A 15,907-nucleotide genomic window follows, 5' to 3' on the forward strand; every position below is an offset into this window, starting at 1 on the left:
GGAACTACACGTCCCATGAGGCATTGTAAAACTGACATTTACAGACATGACTAGGCATGATGGGAATTGTAGTTCCTGAACACCTGGAGGGCCATAGTTTGAAGACCCCTGGTATAGGGGATAATCCCCAGTTGAGGATTACATTCTGGTCAGTTCATTTTACGTTCAAATAATTCCTTTTTAAACTTTGAGCTTCAGCTAATTCATCTTCAGTGTAGAGATGTGGAAGTGCTTGGGACTCTGAGTTGCTGAGTGTTTGTCCACTGCCATTGTGCTGTATGTGTGTAATTACATATAATCCACACCCTATTCACCGCCACAGGAGCCTCCTGCTGTACAGGAACCCGAATGTCAGGACACGGCACCCAATCACCATGGAAATGGCCCTTGCGGTGACGTCAATGTTCCAGGCTGCTGGTTTTATCGCTTGCCACATAAAGTAAGTCTGAAAAATGCACTTTGTTCCTAATAACATACTACAGGCTTTCATTCTGAACATTTTAACATTTGTTGATCCGCTCAGAGAACACTTCTGTACACACAATACTTTGCATCAAGGGAATCATTTAGAATGTGGGATCTTTTTTTATAGGAAGCTGTTCTCTGCTGCCTCTATAAACTATGGCACAGAGCTGTGTGACCTGTACATGGGCTGCTAGCAAGCAATTGTTCACCTAAATGTCATTAGCTGGTGGCTAAAATGTATTCATATTCTAATTTGTGTTCTCCAGCACACAGCCTCAGCGCTCCCAATTGCATGTAATGGCCAGGGGAAGAACGGTGAGAAAGAGAAGAATCTGACGCTCCTATAAGTGTTGGATTCTTCTTGCCCCCAGCTCTGCATTTAGATAATAAAAGTATTGCCCTGGTGGGGTTAATACTAATTAAAAATAAAGCACTATTAGGCCCCTTTCACACGGGCAGTTCGCCCCGCGGACTCCATTTTGCTGAGCGGGGATCGATCCGCCGATCCCCGCTGGGCAGGCGGATGACAGCTCCTTCTCCGCTCTATGTGTGCAGAGACGGAGCTGTCAGATCCCTGCTGTCCTCTGAGGAGATCGGATGATAAATGACTGCCTGTCCATTTTTTTCAGATCTTATCCGATCCTCCAGACAGATGGAAAATGAGGTTTCCATCCGTCCGGATTTCATGGACAGGATCGGATCGGATAGTAGCGGGTGTCAGAGGAGATGTCTCCGCTGACATCCACTGCTCTATTGGGCTGCATGGAGCGTCCGATCAGGTCCGGCTGAAAAACTGACAGGCGAACCAGATCGGAAAGCCCGTGTGAAAGGGGCCTTATATGAAAGCAGAACTAAACTCTCTCAATCAACATTAAAGTGGTTCTAAAGGCAGAAGGTTTTTTACCTTAATGCATTCTATGCATTAAAGTGTTATTAAACCCAGGAGCCTGCATTCACTATATCTGGTCTCCCACAGTACACAAAACATGGAAATGCAATAACTATTCGAAATCAGGGCGGCTAAAATAGAACACGTGAGACATATAGCAGAGGAGAGTAAAAAGAACCCCAAGAAGTTCTTTAAGTATATAAACAGTAAAAAAGCGAGGCCAGAACACATTGGCCCCATAAAAGATGACAAAGGAAATATGGCCACTGAGGACAGAGAAAAGGCGGAAGTGTTAAATAATTTCTTCTCTTCAGTCTTCACAAAAGAATCGGGGGGCTACACTAACCCAGCTTGTAAGGCCAAACTAAACAACACACCTCAGGAAGTGCCGCTATGGCTAACAGAAGATAGACTTTAAACTAAAATAGAGAAACTTAACATAAATAAATCCCCGGGACCGGATGGCTTGCACCCGAGGGTTCTTAAAGAGCTCAGCCAGGTGATTGCCAGACCATTATTCTTGATCTTTAAGGATAGTTTACAGACGGGTATGGTGCCAGCTGATTGGAAAAAAGCCAACGTGGTACCAATATTTAAAAAGGGGCCGAGGTGTATCCCGGGTAACTATAGGCCGGTCAGCCTAACATCTGTAGTCTGCAAGATTTTGGAGGGGATGTTAACCACTTTAGGACCGCGCGCGGTAATACTACTGCGGCAGTGCGGCACGATACCGCTCAGCCACGTAGTATTAACGTGATGCGCGATCGCGGCTCCAGAGCGCGCTCCCGCGCGCCGCGGGTCCCGATCCCGATGGCATTCGGTAGGGAACCGATCAATCATCAGATACTGACCAATGATTTTTGGTCAGTGTCTGTAGATCGGTCCCCACCAATGGCAATCTGTCCCCTGTCTGTGTAATGTAAACACAGACAGGGGAAGTGATGTCACTGTCCCTCCTGAAGTCCTTTCGGTTCCAGGAGAGAGACAGAGACACACCAAAAACGTGAGTTTCCACCAACACTACACTGATACACCTCACATAGGCACATTTAACCCCTTCATCACCTCTGATCACCCCCTGATCACCCCCAAACCCCTCACAGTGAACACTATATACAGTGGTATACAGATATTTTACTGATCACTGTATAAGTGTCACTTGTGAGCGTAGTTTGCGCCTGCGTTAGGCCCAAATAGGGTTAGGGCACCCGCCACCTATTCCCTAATAAACTTTTAACCGCTTGATCTTCCCCAGTTAACCCCTTCACTCCATATAAAACAGTGCACTAATATATACAGTATATCAGATAACTACTGATCACTGTATTTAGTGTCACTGGTGACCCTAATTTGCTCTTGCGCTAGGCCCGAATAGGTTTAGGCCACCCGCCATCTATCCTCTATAAAGGTTTAACCCCTTGATCTCCCCCAGTTTAACCCCTTCACTTCCCTGTCACAGTGTTCACTATATACAGTGATTACCGATCACTGTATTAGCGTCACGGGTGACACAACTTAGGCTAGCTAGTTAGCGTCAGGGTCCCACTACACCACCGTTACTTAGCGTCAGTTAGAGTCAAGTACACTAACACACACACACACACCACCGTTACTAGTATAGTGTTTGAACAGATCAATATCTGATCTGATCAGAACTATACTAGCGTCCTCATAATTTAGTGTTCCCCAAACGCAGTGTTTGCACAATCAGCACTGATTCCTGCTAGCACCTGCGTTTAGCCCCCCTGCCCAGCCCACCTTACCCAGGCAAGTGTAGTAATCAATAGATTACTGACACTTCCAAAAAACACATCACACAAAACCGCTGCGTTAGCAGAGTCAGGCCTGATCTCTGTTAGCACTAGCAGTTTTTCTTTGTAGCGACCAAATAGTCCTCGACAACCAGGTGCTTTTATTACCTAGTAGTCGCACTACTGTACCGGTAAATTTAGTTACTAAAATGACAAAACGTTGGTACAGTGGTGAAGAGGTCTACGAAATGCTGACCGCGGCACGTGAGAGCGATGGGGAAGCCTCACTGTCAGAATCAGGGTCAGTATACGAACCAGATGACAGCAGCGGCTCCCTGACAGATAGCTCCGACAGAGGGGTCCCTGCTAGGGTCAGGCGTACCCGACCCCATTCTGGAGTTGTTGACTTGCAAGAACTGGAGGTTTCTGGTATGCAGCAGAGTGCCAGTACTAGTGCCGCTCACACTTCTCGTGATCTGGCAAGCACGAGCGGCCTAGTACACCCTGGACCTTCAACCAGCACTGCAGTATCACCTGGTGACTAGGCGAGTCACCTGAGTGCAGTTGAAGCTGGTGCGGTGGCTAGCACGAGTAGTGGCCCGCAGCCACCACGTATCCGAAGACAGGCCCGTAGAGCCCATAGTGTCCTCCCTGAAGCGCTGGCATATCCTAATTGGCAGCCCACAGATTCCACAGCGCCAGTACTTCCCCCCCATTCACCGCCCAACCCGGAATCCAAGTGGAAACAGCTGGTTTTAATCCCATAAACTTTTTTGAGCTGTTTTTCACTGAAGATCTTTTCAGATCTATTGTGGACCAATCAAATTTGTACGCTCAACAATTCATCGCCGCCAACCCAAATTCACCCCTTGCCAGACCATTCGCCTGGAATCCTATTACGATTCAGGAGTTTAAAACCTATCTGGACCTTTCCTTCAACACGGGCATTACAAGAAAGAATGAATTGCGGTTATATTGGTCCACTGACCCAATTCATCAAATGTACGTGTTCTCTGCTGTTATGTCCAGGGCTCGATACCAACAAATATTTTGGTTCATGCATTTCAACGACAATGAACTCTGTCGTCCTCGGGGAGACCCTGAATATGATCGGCTCCACAAAATTCGGCCCCTCATAGACCACTTCAATCAGCCGTTCGCAGCCTTGTTTACCCCCCAACAAGATGTCTGCGTTGACGAGTCCCTGATTAAGTTTACTGGTCGCCTTGCTATCAAACAGTACCTCCCCAGCAAGCGTGCCAGATAGGGGGTCAAGTTGTATAAGCTTTGTGACAGGGCCACAGGCTATACAGTTAATTTCCGTGTCTATGAGGGAAAAGATAGCACTGTGGAGCCCCCCGACTGCCCAGGCTACATAGGGAGCAGCGGCAAGATAGTTTGGGACTTGGTGTCACCCTTATTCGGAAAGGGGTACCACTTGTACGTGGACAATTTCTATTCAAGCGTGCCACTTTTTAGACACCTCTATCAATTGCAAATTGGCGCTTGTGGCACCGTGCGATCTAATCGCCGGGGCTTCCCCCAACGGCTAGTGAATGCCCCACTGAGCTCGGGGGAGAGAGCCTGCTTGAGGTGCGATGAATTGCTTGCAGTGAAGTGGAGGGACAAACGAAACGTTTACGTGCTGTCCTCCATTCACCCAGACACGGCAGTCCAAATTACTACGGTCACCGGTGTTGTTGTTGAGAAACCCCTCTGTGTCCACGACTATAACCGTAAAATGGGAGGGGTGGACTTCAACGACCAGATGATGGGACCGTACTTAATTGCCCGTAAGGCCAGACGCTGGTACAAAAAAGTGTCTGTATACCTATTTCAATTGGCTGTTTACAACGCTTTTGTCTTATACAAAGCGTCTGCTGGAACATTATCCTTCTTTCAATTCCAAGAAGAGATAATCAGAGCCCTTCTGTATTCAGCTGGTGCTCCTGCCCAACTTCCCCAACCAGATGCAGTGAGCCGGCTGCATGAGAGGCATTTTCCGCAATACCTCCCGAGTACCCCTACCAAACGATACCCCCAAAAAAGATGCCGTGTCTGCAGCAAGCGCGGATTTAGGCGTGACACCCGGAATTATTGTCCCGACTGTCCTGACTGACCTGGTCTTTGCCACGGTGACTGTTTCCGTCGCTACCACACACTAGTGGATTATTAGCGTAGGGTACAGCACGGCACAGTTTAGGGCACATTTACACAGGGTCTCAAAAGATGTTCGATGGCTATCGTCATTTTGAGAGACCCGAACCTGGAACCTGGAACTCGACGTTTGAAAAAAAAAAAAAAAATACATAAAAGCCAAAAATAGTTGTCGTCTCAGTCATTTTTTATGTTCTTCTACACTTCCTATGTACTTTTAATGTACTTTGTTTGTTTTTCATTCTTTTGTGACCTGTTTCTCTTGCAGGTACTCGTCGGCTACCACGCATTGATTTCATATATTCTGACACAAACAGTGTTTGCGCTCAGCATACATGGATACCTTTGCTGATAGCAGCTGTGGTGATTTTCTGATTTCAGCACTGCAGTTAAAATCCTATTTTGGTATACGTGGATAGTGCCGTGTATACCCATCATTAAATTCAGTGGGTGGTTGTTTGGGCGGTTAATGATGAGAATCCAAAAACTTTTGTTGTGTCAGTCATTTTATATGTCCTACTCTTCCTAATGTACTTTTTTTTAATGTACTTTGTTTGTTTTTTCATTCTTTTGTGACCTGTTTCTCTTGCAGGTACTCGTCGGCTACCACGCATTGATTTTATATATTCTGACACAAACAGTGTTTGCGCTCAGCATATATGGATACCTTTGCTGATAGCAGCTGTGGTGATTTTCTGATTTTAGCACTGCAGTTAAAATCCTATTTTGGTATACGTGGATAGTGTCGTGTATACCCATCATTAAATTCAGTGGGTGGTTGTTTGGGCGGTTAATGATGAGTAATACTACGCATTATTCCTGTGCTGATTTCTGATAGGTTCTCTTTTTTTTCGTTCAGCCCACAGGCTGCATGAAAAAAAAAAAACCTATATGCCAAACAAAGACCAGCAATGTACTGGTACGTTGCTGGACTTTGAGTGGTTATACCAGGATGATGCCTGCAGATTTAGGCATCATCTTGGTATCGTTTTTTACAGCAAGCGGTCGGCTTACATGTAAAAGCAATCCTAGCGGATAATTGGCCGCTAGACTGCTTTTACATGCAGCGGGAGGGGACTCCCCCCCCCCCCCCCCCCCTCCTGCCGCCTTCCGCTGCCTTCCACGGTTTTTCTCGGGCTCTCCTGTCCCACCGGTTAACCCGAGAGTGCAGCCGGTGGTTCAATTATCTAACCATAGAGCTGATTGGAGATGAGAATGGCTCCAATCATCTCTATGGCCTAAGATGCCGGAGGCTACGAGCATTTCATGACTTCAGTTTCGCCGGAAATAAACAGCGCCATTGGGAAATTGGGAAAGTATTTTATCACACCAATTTTGGTATGGTCAGATGCGTTAAGGTCAGAGGAAAGATCTAGAGTATAAAAGACCCCAATTTTTTTAAAAAGAGTACCTGTCACTACAGATTGCTATCATAGAGGAAATTTAAATTCACTGTGATAACAAAAAAAAATGATTAAAGAAAAAAAAAATGAAAGAAAAGGCGTCAAAATAACATAAGAAAGCAAATTAAAAAAAAAAAAAATCAAGCCCCCCTGTCCCCCCGTGCTTGCGCGCAAATGCGCGCACAAGCGTTGGTCTAGTGTCATATGTAAACCGCAATTTCAGCATGCATGTGAGGTATCGCCGTGAACGCCAGGTCGAGGGCAGTAATTGTTGTGGTAGACCTCCTCTGTAAGTCCAAAGTGGTAACCTGTAAAGACTTTTAAAGGCTTTTAAAACCGTACGTAGTTTGTTGCCGCGGCACGGGCGTGCGCAATTTTTAAAGCATGTCATGTTAGGTGTCTATGAACTCGGCATAAGATCATCTTTTAAATTTTACCAAACAATTTGGAATTATATAGTGTATTTCTGCATTAAAAATAAAAAAAGTGTTTTTTTTACGCAAAAATTGCGTTTGGAAAATGTGTGCGCAAATACCGTGTAACAAAAAAAATTGCAACATCCACCATTTTGTTCTGTAGGGCCTCTGCTTTAAAAAAATATATAATGTTTGGGGGTTCAAAGTAATTTTCTTGTGAAAAAAAAATATTTTTTCATGTAAACAAAAACTCACAGAAAAGGCTTGGTTTTCAAGTGGTTAGAAGAGTGGGTGATGTGTTGCTAAAATTGAGCATAAAATGCCAGGACTGTTCAAACACCCCCCAAATTTCCCCTTTTTGGAAAGTAGACACCCAAAGCTATTTGCTGAGAGGCATATTGAGTCCATGGAGTATTTTATATTTTGCCCTAAGTTTCAGGAAAATGACAATTTGTTTTTTTTTTTTTGTTTTTTTTTTACACAAAGTTGTCACTAAATAATATATTGCTCACGCATGCCATGGGTATATGTGAAATGACACCCCAAAATACATTCTGCTGCTTCTCCTGAGTACAGGGATACCCCATGTGTGAGACTTTTTGTCAGTCTAGCCGCATACAGGACCCGGAAAACCAATCCGCACCTTCTGGCTTTCTAAGGGCGTAAATTGTTGATCTCACTCCTTACTACCTATCACACTTTTGAAGGCCATGAAATGCCAAAATGGCACAAAACCCCCCCAAATGACCCCATTTTGCAAAGTAGACACTCCAAGCTATTAGATGAGAGGCATGATGAGTCCATGGAATATTTTATATTTTGCCACAAGTTTCAGGAAAATTATTATTTTTTTTTTTTTTACACAAAGTTGTCAGTAAATGATATAATGCTCACACATGCCATGGGTATATGTGAAATGACACCCCAAAATACATTCTGCTGCTTCTCCTGAGTACAAGGATACCCCATGTGTGAGACTTTTTTGCAGTCTAGCCGCGTACAGGACCCGGAAAACCACTCCCCACCTTCAGGCTTTCTAAGGGCGTAAATTGTTGATCTCACTCCTTACTACCTATCACACTTTTGAAGGCCATGAAACGCCAAGATGGCACAAAACCCCCCAAAATGACCCCATTTTGCAAAGTAGACACTCCAATCTATTTGCTGAGAGGCATGGTGAGTATTTTGCATCTCTCATTTTTTTTGGAAAATGAAGAAAAAACAGGAAAATGCATTTTTTTCCTCTTTTTTTCAATTTCCAAAACTTTGTGACAAAAAGTGAGATCTGCAAAACACCCAACATGCCTCTCTGCAAATAGCTTAGGGTGTCTACTTTCCGAAAAGGGGTCATTTGGGGGGGGGGTTGTGCTGTCTTGGCATTTCATGGCCTCCGAAACTGTGATAGGTAGTCAGGAGTGAAATCAACAATTTACGCCCTTGGAAAGCCTGAAAGTGGGGGTTGGCTTTCGAGGACCTGTACTCGGCTAGACTGCAAAAAAGTCTCACACATGTGGTATCCCTGTACTCAGGAGAAGCAGCAGAATGTATTTTGGGGTGTCATTTCACATATACCCATGGCATGTGTGAGCAATATATCATTTAGTGACAACTTTGTGTAAAAAAACAAAAAAAAAAATAATAATAATATATTTCCCGGAACTTGTGGCAAAATATAAAATATTCCATGGACTCCCCATGCCTCTCAGCAAATAGCTTGGGGTGTCTACTTTGCAAAATGGGGTCATTTGGGGGGGTTTTGTGCTATGTTGAAATTTCAGGGCCTCCGAAACTGTGATGGGTAGTCAGGAGTGAAATCAACAATTTACGCCATTAGAAAACCTAAAGATGGAGATTCATTTTCGGGGTCCCGTACACAGCTAGGCTCCCAAAAAGTCTCACACATGGGGTATCCCCATACTGAGGAGAAGCGGCAGAATGTATTTTGGGGTGTCATTCCACATATACCCATGTCATGTGTGAGAAATTTATCTTTTAGTGACAACTTTGTGTTAAAAAAAAAAAAAATAAATAAATTGTAATTTTCCCAAAACTTGTGGCAAAATATAAAATATTCCATGGACTCACCATGCCTCTCAGCAAATAGCTTGGGGTGTCTACTTTGCAAAATGGGGTCATTTGGGGGGTTTTGTGCTATCTTGAAATTTCAGGGCCTCCGAAACTGTGATGGGTAGTGAGGAGTAAAATCAAAAATTTACGCCATTAGAAAACCTAAAGATGGAGATTCATTTTCGGGGTCCCGTACACAGCTAGGCTCCCAAAAAGTCTCACATATGTGGTATCCCTGTACTCAGGAGAAGCAGCAGAATATATTTTGGGGTGTAATTACACATATACCCATGGCATGTGTGAGAAATTTATCTTTTAGTGACAACTTTGTGTTAAAAAAAAAAAATTTTTTTTTTTTATTCATTTTTCAAACACCTGTGACAAAAAAATTAAATATTCAATGAGCTCAACATGCCTCTCAGAACATTCCTTAGGATGTCTACTTTCCAAAAAGTTGTAATTTGGGGGGGTCTTGTACTGCCCTGCCATTTTAGCACTTCATGAATTGAGATAGGCAGTCAGAAATTAAAGCTGCGTAAAATTTCAGTATTTACACCATAGTTTGTAGACGCTATAACGTTTGCGCAAACCAATAAAAATACGCTCATTGAATTTTTTTTTGTCAAAGACATGTAGCTAAATATATTTTGGCCAAAAAAAATGACATAAATTGAGTATATTGGATATTTTTTAAAAGACAAAGTTGAAAATGTCATTTTTTTGCAAAATTTTCGCTCTTTTTTTATTAATATCGCAAAAAATAAACAGCGCAGAGGTGATCAAATACCACCAAAAGAAAGCTCTGTTTGTGGGAAAAAAAGGACGTAAATTTCGTTTGGGTACCACATTGCATGACCGCACAATTGTCAGTTAAAGTCGCACAGTGCCGAAGCACAAAAAGTGGTCTGGACGGAAGACAGCAAAATCCTACGGTTGTAAAGTGGTTAAAGGACCACATACAAGACTTTAGTAATGAAAATGGTATTATTAGTAGTAATCAGCATGGATTCATGAAAAATCGTTCTTGCCAAACCAATCTATTAACCTTCTATGATGAAGTGAGCTGCCACCTAGATAAAGGTAAGCCTGTGGATGTGGTGTATCTGGACTTTGCAAAGGCCTTTGACACCGTTCCCCACAAACGATTACTGTACAAACTAAGGAAGGTAGGTATGGACCATAAGGTGAGTACCTGGATAGAGAACTGGCTCCAGGGGAGAGTACAGAGGGTGATAATTAATGGGGAGTACTCGGATTGGGCGGATGTGGAAAGTGGGGTCCCCCAGGGTTCTGTCCTGGGACCAATCCTGTTTAATTTATTCATAAATGGTCTAGAGGAGGGGATATCTAGTACAATCTCAGTATTTGCGGATGATAATAAACTAAGCATGCCAATATCTTCTATGCAGGATGTGGAAACCTTACAAGCGGACCTGAACAAAATAACGGGGTGGGCAACTGCATGGCAGATGAGATTTAATGTTGAAAAATGTAAAGTAATGCACTTGGGGGCCAGAAACCAGAAAGCAAGCTACTCACTAGGGGGGGGGACCTCTGGGGGAGTCTAGAATGGAAAGGGACCTGGGGGTACTGGTAGACAACAGGCTGGGCAGTGGCATGCAATGCCAAGCCGCTGCAAGCAAAGCCAACAGAATACTGGGATGTATAAAAAAGGGGATTCACTCCAGAAATAAAGAGATTATTCTCCCACTCTACAAGACTCTGGTCCGGCCACATCTGGAGTATGCTGTCCAGTTCTGGGCACCGGTCCTCAGGAAGGATGTGCTGGAACTGGAGAGAGTCCAGAGAAGGGCAACAAAAATAATTAGGGGAATGGAGGACATCAGCTATGAGGAAAGACTACAAGCACTGAACTTATTCTCTCTGGAGAAGAGACGATTGAGGGGGGATATGATATCAATGTACAAATACTGTACTGGCGACCCTAGCATAAGGAACAAACTATTCAGAGAAAGGAAATACAATAAGACACGTAATTAAAACAAAGGTGACCAGCGCTATGGATTAATAAGGTGAATGCAGAAACAGACGGTGTGAGCTGCCAACAACCAAACCCAACAAGTTGGGTTGGAAATAAAATAGTGCAAGTGGGGTTGTGAACGGCGCTACCGTTTTTCAAGAAATAGCAATATTATATTTGCTTAGCGTGAATGGTGATACCACTTAATGTGTGCCGTGAATAAATAGATAAATAAATTTTAAAGTGCAATCTTATAAAATGCTGTATAAAAATATTGTGTAAAAATCAATAAAAATAGATTATATAAATGCCTTGTATCTTAAATTATTGGTGATAAAGTGCATAAGTGCTAGTGCAAAGAAAGGAGAGACACAAGGCTGAAATAAATTAGTGAATTTTATTTAAAAAAAGACCAGGTGAAACATATATCTATCCTCACTATGAACCAAAGGTGATGGTGTTTAGTGAAGAGAAAAGAAGTAAAAGCTGCTGTGAGCAAACGAAAAAAATGTATACTGAAATTAATAGGTGTAAGATGAATAGGATAAATGAATTAATGTGATGAATTCGGGTTGCAACAACCTGCGTGACCGCTAGGTGTCGCACCCTGCTATATGACCTGATATCAGTTGCAGGAGGGTACCGTATATCTGGGTTCCGCTGTCCCCTCTGACTTCCTGGTGGGTCTGCGTGATTCCTCAGAAAGAAGAAAGGAGACCCCTAGGTATCATATCCAAACAACATGATAAAAAAGTGTAGAGACTCACAGGGAGATTCGAGGCTGTCCGCGATCAGTGTAGTGTGGCCGGGAAGCTTCCGCGTTCCACGGCTCTGGCTCCGGGTGCCGGAAATGACGTTAGACGTCGCTGACTCCGCCCTACCGGTTTCGTCACAAGACGTCTACTAGGAGCGGCGTCAATAAGACACGTGGCCACTCACTAAAACTAGAGGAAAGGAGGTTTAACCTTAAAATGCGTAAGGGGTTCTTCACTGTAAGAGCAGTAAGGATGTGGAATTCTCTTCCACAAGCAGTCGTATCAGCAGGGAGCATCGATAGTTTCAAAAATCTATTAGATGGGCACCTTAGAGACCACAACATACAGGGGTATACAATGTACGGTTAACAGCAAACACACACACACATCATAGGTTGAACTGGATGGACTGATGTCTTTTTTCAACCTCACTAACTATGTAACTACGTAACTATTATTAGTAAATATAAACTGCGAAATACCTTTTCTCATCAGCAGTTAGAGCAGTTTTGTGACTTCTATCAGAGTCTGGTTAAAGCTTGTAGGAGGAGATTCCATTCTCCCATGATTGTCCTATGAGGATGCAGGACCCATGACCCTCTGTCTGGCAGTGCTGATTGGCCCTGTGCTGATCACATGCACTCTTCCAAGAAAAAAAAAAACTCTAGCAATACACACCAAGCTGAGCACTTGCATTTTTTCCCCTAACTCTGTACTGTCAGGAGATATATTGGGGACAGTGGAAGAAGGGAGGGGTCAGAATGGACAGAAACAGCCTTTTTATACAATGCAGAAGATTAACCCCTTATGTTCCACACTGAGTATAACAAGCATGCTTTACTGCATATACAGATTTTATTGTTGTGGGTTTAGTAACACTTTAAGGTAAAAAACCTTCTGCATGTAGTCCCCCCAACCCCCCCCCCCCCCCAGCACCCACTTATACTTACCTGAGCCCAGTGATTTTCAGGAGAGCCAAGGCTCTCTTTGCTGTCTCCCTCCTTATTGACTCTGAAACTGCAGCGGAAGCAATTAGCTCCTTCTGCTGTCAATCACAGCCAGGGACGAGGGGGTGGGGTCGAGTCCTGATGTCTGTGTCCATAGATTCACACAGCAAGGCCCGGGAGCGAACCCTCACGGGTGTCCCCATAGCTAGAGGCTTGCTTTGGGGGCATTATTAAGGGGAGGAGCCAGAAGTGCCAGCGGGGGACCCAAGATGATTAGAATTAGGGCTCCTGTCAAAACCATGATTACACAGAGCAGGTAAGTAGAACATATTTGTTATTTAAGAAATATGTTTAGAGTCACTTTAACTTTTTTTAATCCTTTTGCTGCTAGTATTATTGAATAGATAGGGAGGTATGTTATATTTACTTGTGTATTTTTTTTTTAACATTTTTTCATTTGCTTCCTGGTTTTTGGCCTAGGCCAAAATGATGTCATACATCCCAGGAGTCTTCATCAGCATTTTTTTTTTCTTTCATCTGGAGGAGGGGCTTTCTTAGCTAAGCACACCCTTCTGACTGCATGCCTGAGCTACTAGCAGATGGATTCAAGTAAGTGAATGCTACATGAGCCATCTGCCCTTATTTAAGATGGCCGCAACTAGAATCGATAGAGGCTGTTTTTCAAAGTGATTTCTAAACAAAATAAAGCATGGAGACATGGATGGATGGGGGAGTTTGCTTTGAATATTAAAACTAAATAAACAACATTTTGAGTTTGTGGTGCTTCGATACAGTTTAGGCCCCTTTCACACTAGTGCGACTTGTCCCGCGATTTTGGACCGCAAAATCGCATGACAGGTCGTTTTCCATTATTTTCAATGATCCCCATTCATATCAGTGCGTTTCGAAGTCGACTTCAAAGTAGTTCCTGCACTTCTTTGGCACGATTTTAATGCGTTTTGAGGTATATAGCCCTGAGCCATTGCTCAAAATCGCGGCAAAATCATGGTAAAATCGTGTCGCATAAGTGTGAAAGGGGCCTTAGTTCCGCTTTAGTATATAAAATCATGTTTTTTTCTGGTGACGGGGTCTCTAAGCTTTTTAATGCTGGAAGCACTAAAATAAAATCCCTAGTTTCACTTAAAAGATTCAGAATAGAGGAATAGCTGCCCCTTCTATGCACTCCACTGTCTGGACTGTAGTCTCCCTCCACATGTATCAGGATGTTTATATGCATTGGTGCCAAAACATAGCATAAGAGGCTCAGAGAGGCTGGCTTCAGGTCCCAGCAGAAGAGTGGGCCAAGGATTGCAGGATTGGGACCATGCAGGTAAGTAGACATAGCACTGTTTATATTTTCTCTGTGACCCTCCAACCCTAATGTTTTTCAGTACAACTGGGGGTTTTCTTTAAGTGAAAGGTAAACCAGCCCCTTAGGATCTACATAGAGTTACACATCTACAAGTTTTAGTTATGAATAGAGTTATGCTACCTTACAGATGCCACATTAAGCATTCTCTCTTCACTGTCTGAACTCTGACTTTTGGTTAATCATTTTCCCAAACTGACTTAAAGCAGAGTTCCACCCAAATGTGGAACTTCCGCTCATTTGCTTCCTCCCCCCCCCCCCCTCCAGTGCCACATTTGGCACCTTTCAGGGGGGAGGGGGTAACGGGTACCTGTTTTTGACAGGTACCTTTCCCCACTTCCGGGAAACGGCGCCGCTGCAAAGTTAGGTCCCCTCCTCCTACCCCCCGCCGCTGAGTCAGTCCGAATGCGCAGCGCGTCTCGCACATGCTCAGCGCGTCTCGCACATGCTCAGCGCGTCTCGCGCATGTGCAGCACGTCTCGCGCATGCGCAGCCCATTTCGCGCATGCGCAGTAGGGAGCCGACCGTGAAGCCGCAAGGCCTCACTGCCAGGTACCCTTACCGGCAATGGCGTGGCAGCACCCGACAGCCGATGGAAACATCAGCTGCGGTGCCGACATCGCTGGACTCCAGGACAGGTAAGTGTCCTAATATTAAAAGTCAGCAGCTACAATATGTGTACAGTATGTGTATCTGCTGACTTTAATTTTTGAAAGGGGGGTGGAACTCCGCTTTAAAGTGGAAAAAAAGCCTATCACTATTCTTAAAACATTCCCTCACCCTCCTCCTACCTATATTGCATACTCTGTGGAAAAAAGATCTGTCTATTTGGTTCTTTTTCATCCATTCCGGTCTGGTCACATGGTTCTGCAGCTCTGGTTTCCCTGTGTCAGTGAGCTGCTGCTGCAGGGGAGAGGAGGGAGCACCGAGAACAGCTAGGTCATGGGAGCCTAAGAGCTTCCAGAATTCCCAGCTGTTGTGAAATGCTTCCTTTAAAAAGGGAAGTCGGAACTTCAGGATTATAAAAAGGTAAGTGTACAGATCTTTTTTGCCGAATCTGGTCCCCCAGGCCATTTTATGTGGCCCTCGCTCCTCTCCTGCAGCTGCAGGAGAGCTCCAGCCCTCCTCTGGTCCTCCTTAAGACCTTGAACTTTCTGCTTTCCAGCAACGCCTCCAGCTTCTTCCCAGCAGCATCACAATGTAAGGGGGGTGCACTGTGATGGAAGGGAGGGTGGGGGACTCAACTTCTGATGGTGGGGAGGCTCCTGACATCTTATGTAAGGGATGCTCTGGACATCTAGTCTTAGTTACAACTGGCCCTTTTGAGGGCAATCATAATGCTGATGCGGCCCATGATTAAATTGAGTTTAACACCCCTGGCATAGAGTATTGCCGGAAGCGGGGGGGGGGGGGGGGAGGAGTGAGCACTTTTAAGAATTGTTTCATTTTAGGCTTTTTTTTTTTTCATTTAACCACTCCTAATAGGCTCTGCACTGGCTGTATTTAAGTACACAAGTATGCTGTCTGGAATAGAAGTTATAATGGATCTTATAGTTTTAGTTTTTAACCTTGCCTGGACAGTACAACTTTTATTTCATAGTTTGTATAAATAAGGGCCATATAGTTCTGCCTGATGTTGTATGCTGTATGATGCTGTAAGAGTTGACTGAAGTGCCCTTTTATGATCACTGCAAAGATATCCAGCAC

At 44.1% G+C, this 15,907-nt stretch overlaps 1 protein-coding gene across 1 annotated transcript in view; it reads left to right on the forward strand.

Moving 5' to 3' along the window:
• POLG (DNA polymerase gamma, catalytic subunit) overlaps positions 1 to 15,907 on the forward strand; it is a 105,051-nt gene that overhangs the window by 43,028 nt on the left and 46,116 nt on the right. Inside the window, exon 11 of the mRNA XM_082255112.1 lies at positions 323 to 439. Within this exon, the coding sequence (XP_082111238.1) occupies positions 323 to 439 (117 nt within the window). The remainder of the gene's footprint in view (positions 1 to 322; positions 440 to 15,907) is intronic.

Source organism: Pelophylax lessonae (genome assembly GCF_965119305.1).
Source record: "Pelophylax lessonae genome assembly, chromosome: 4".
Taxonomy (NCBI): Eukaryota; Metazoa; Chordata; class Amphibia; order Anura; family Ranidae; genus Pelophylax; species Pelophylax lessonae.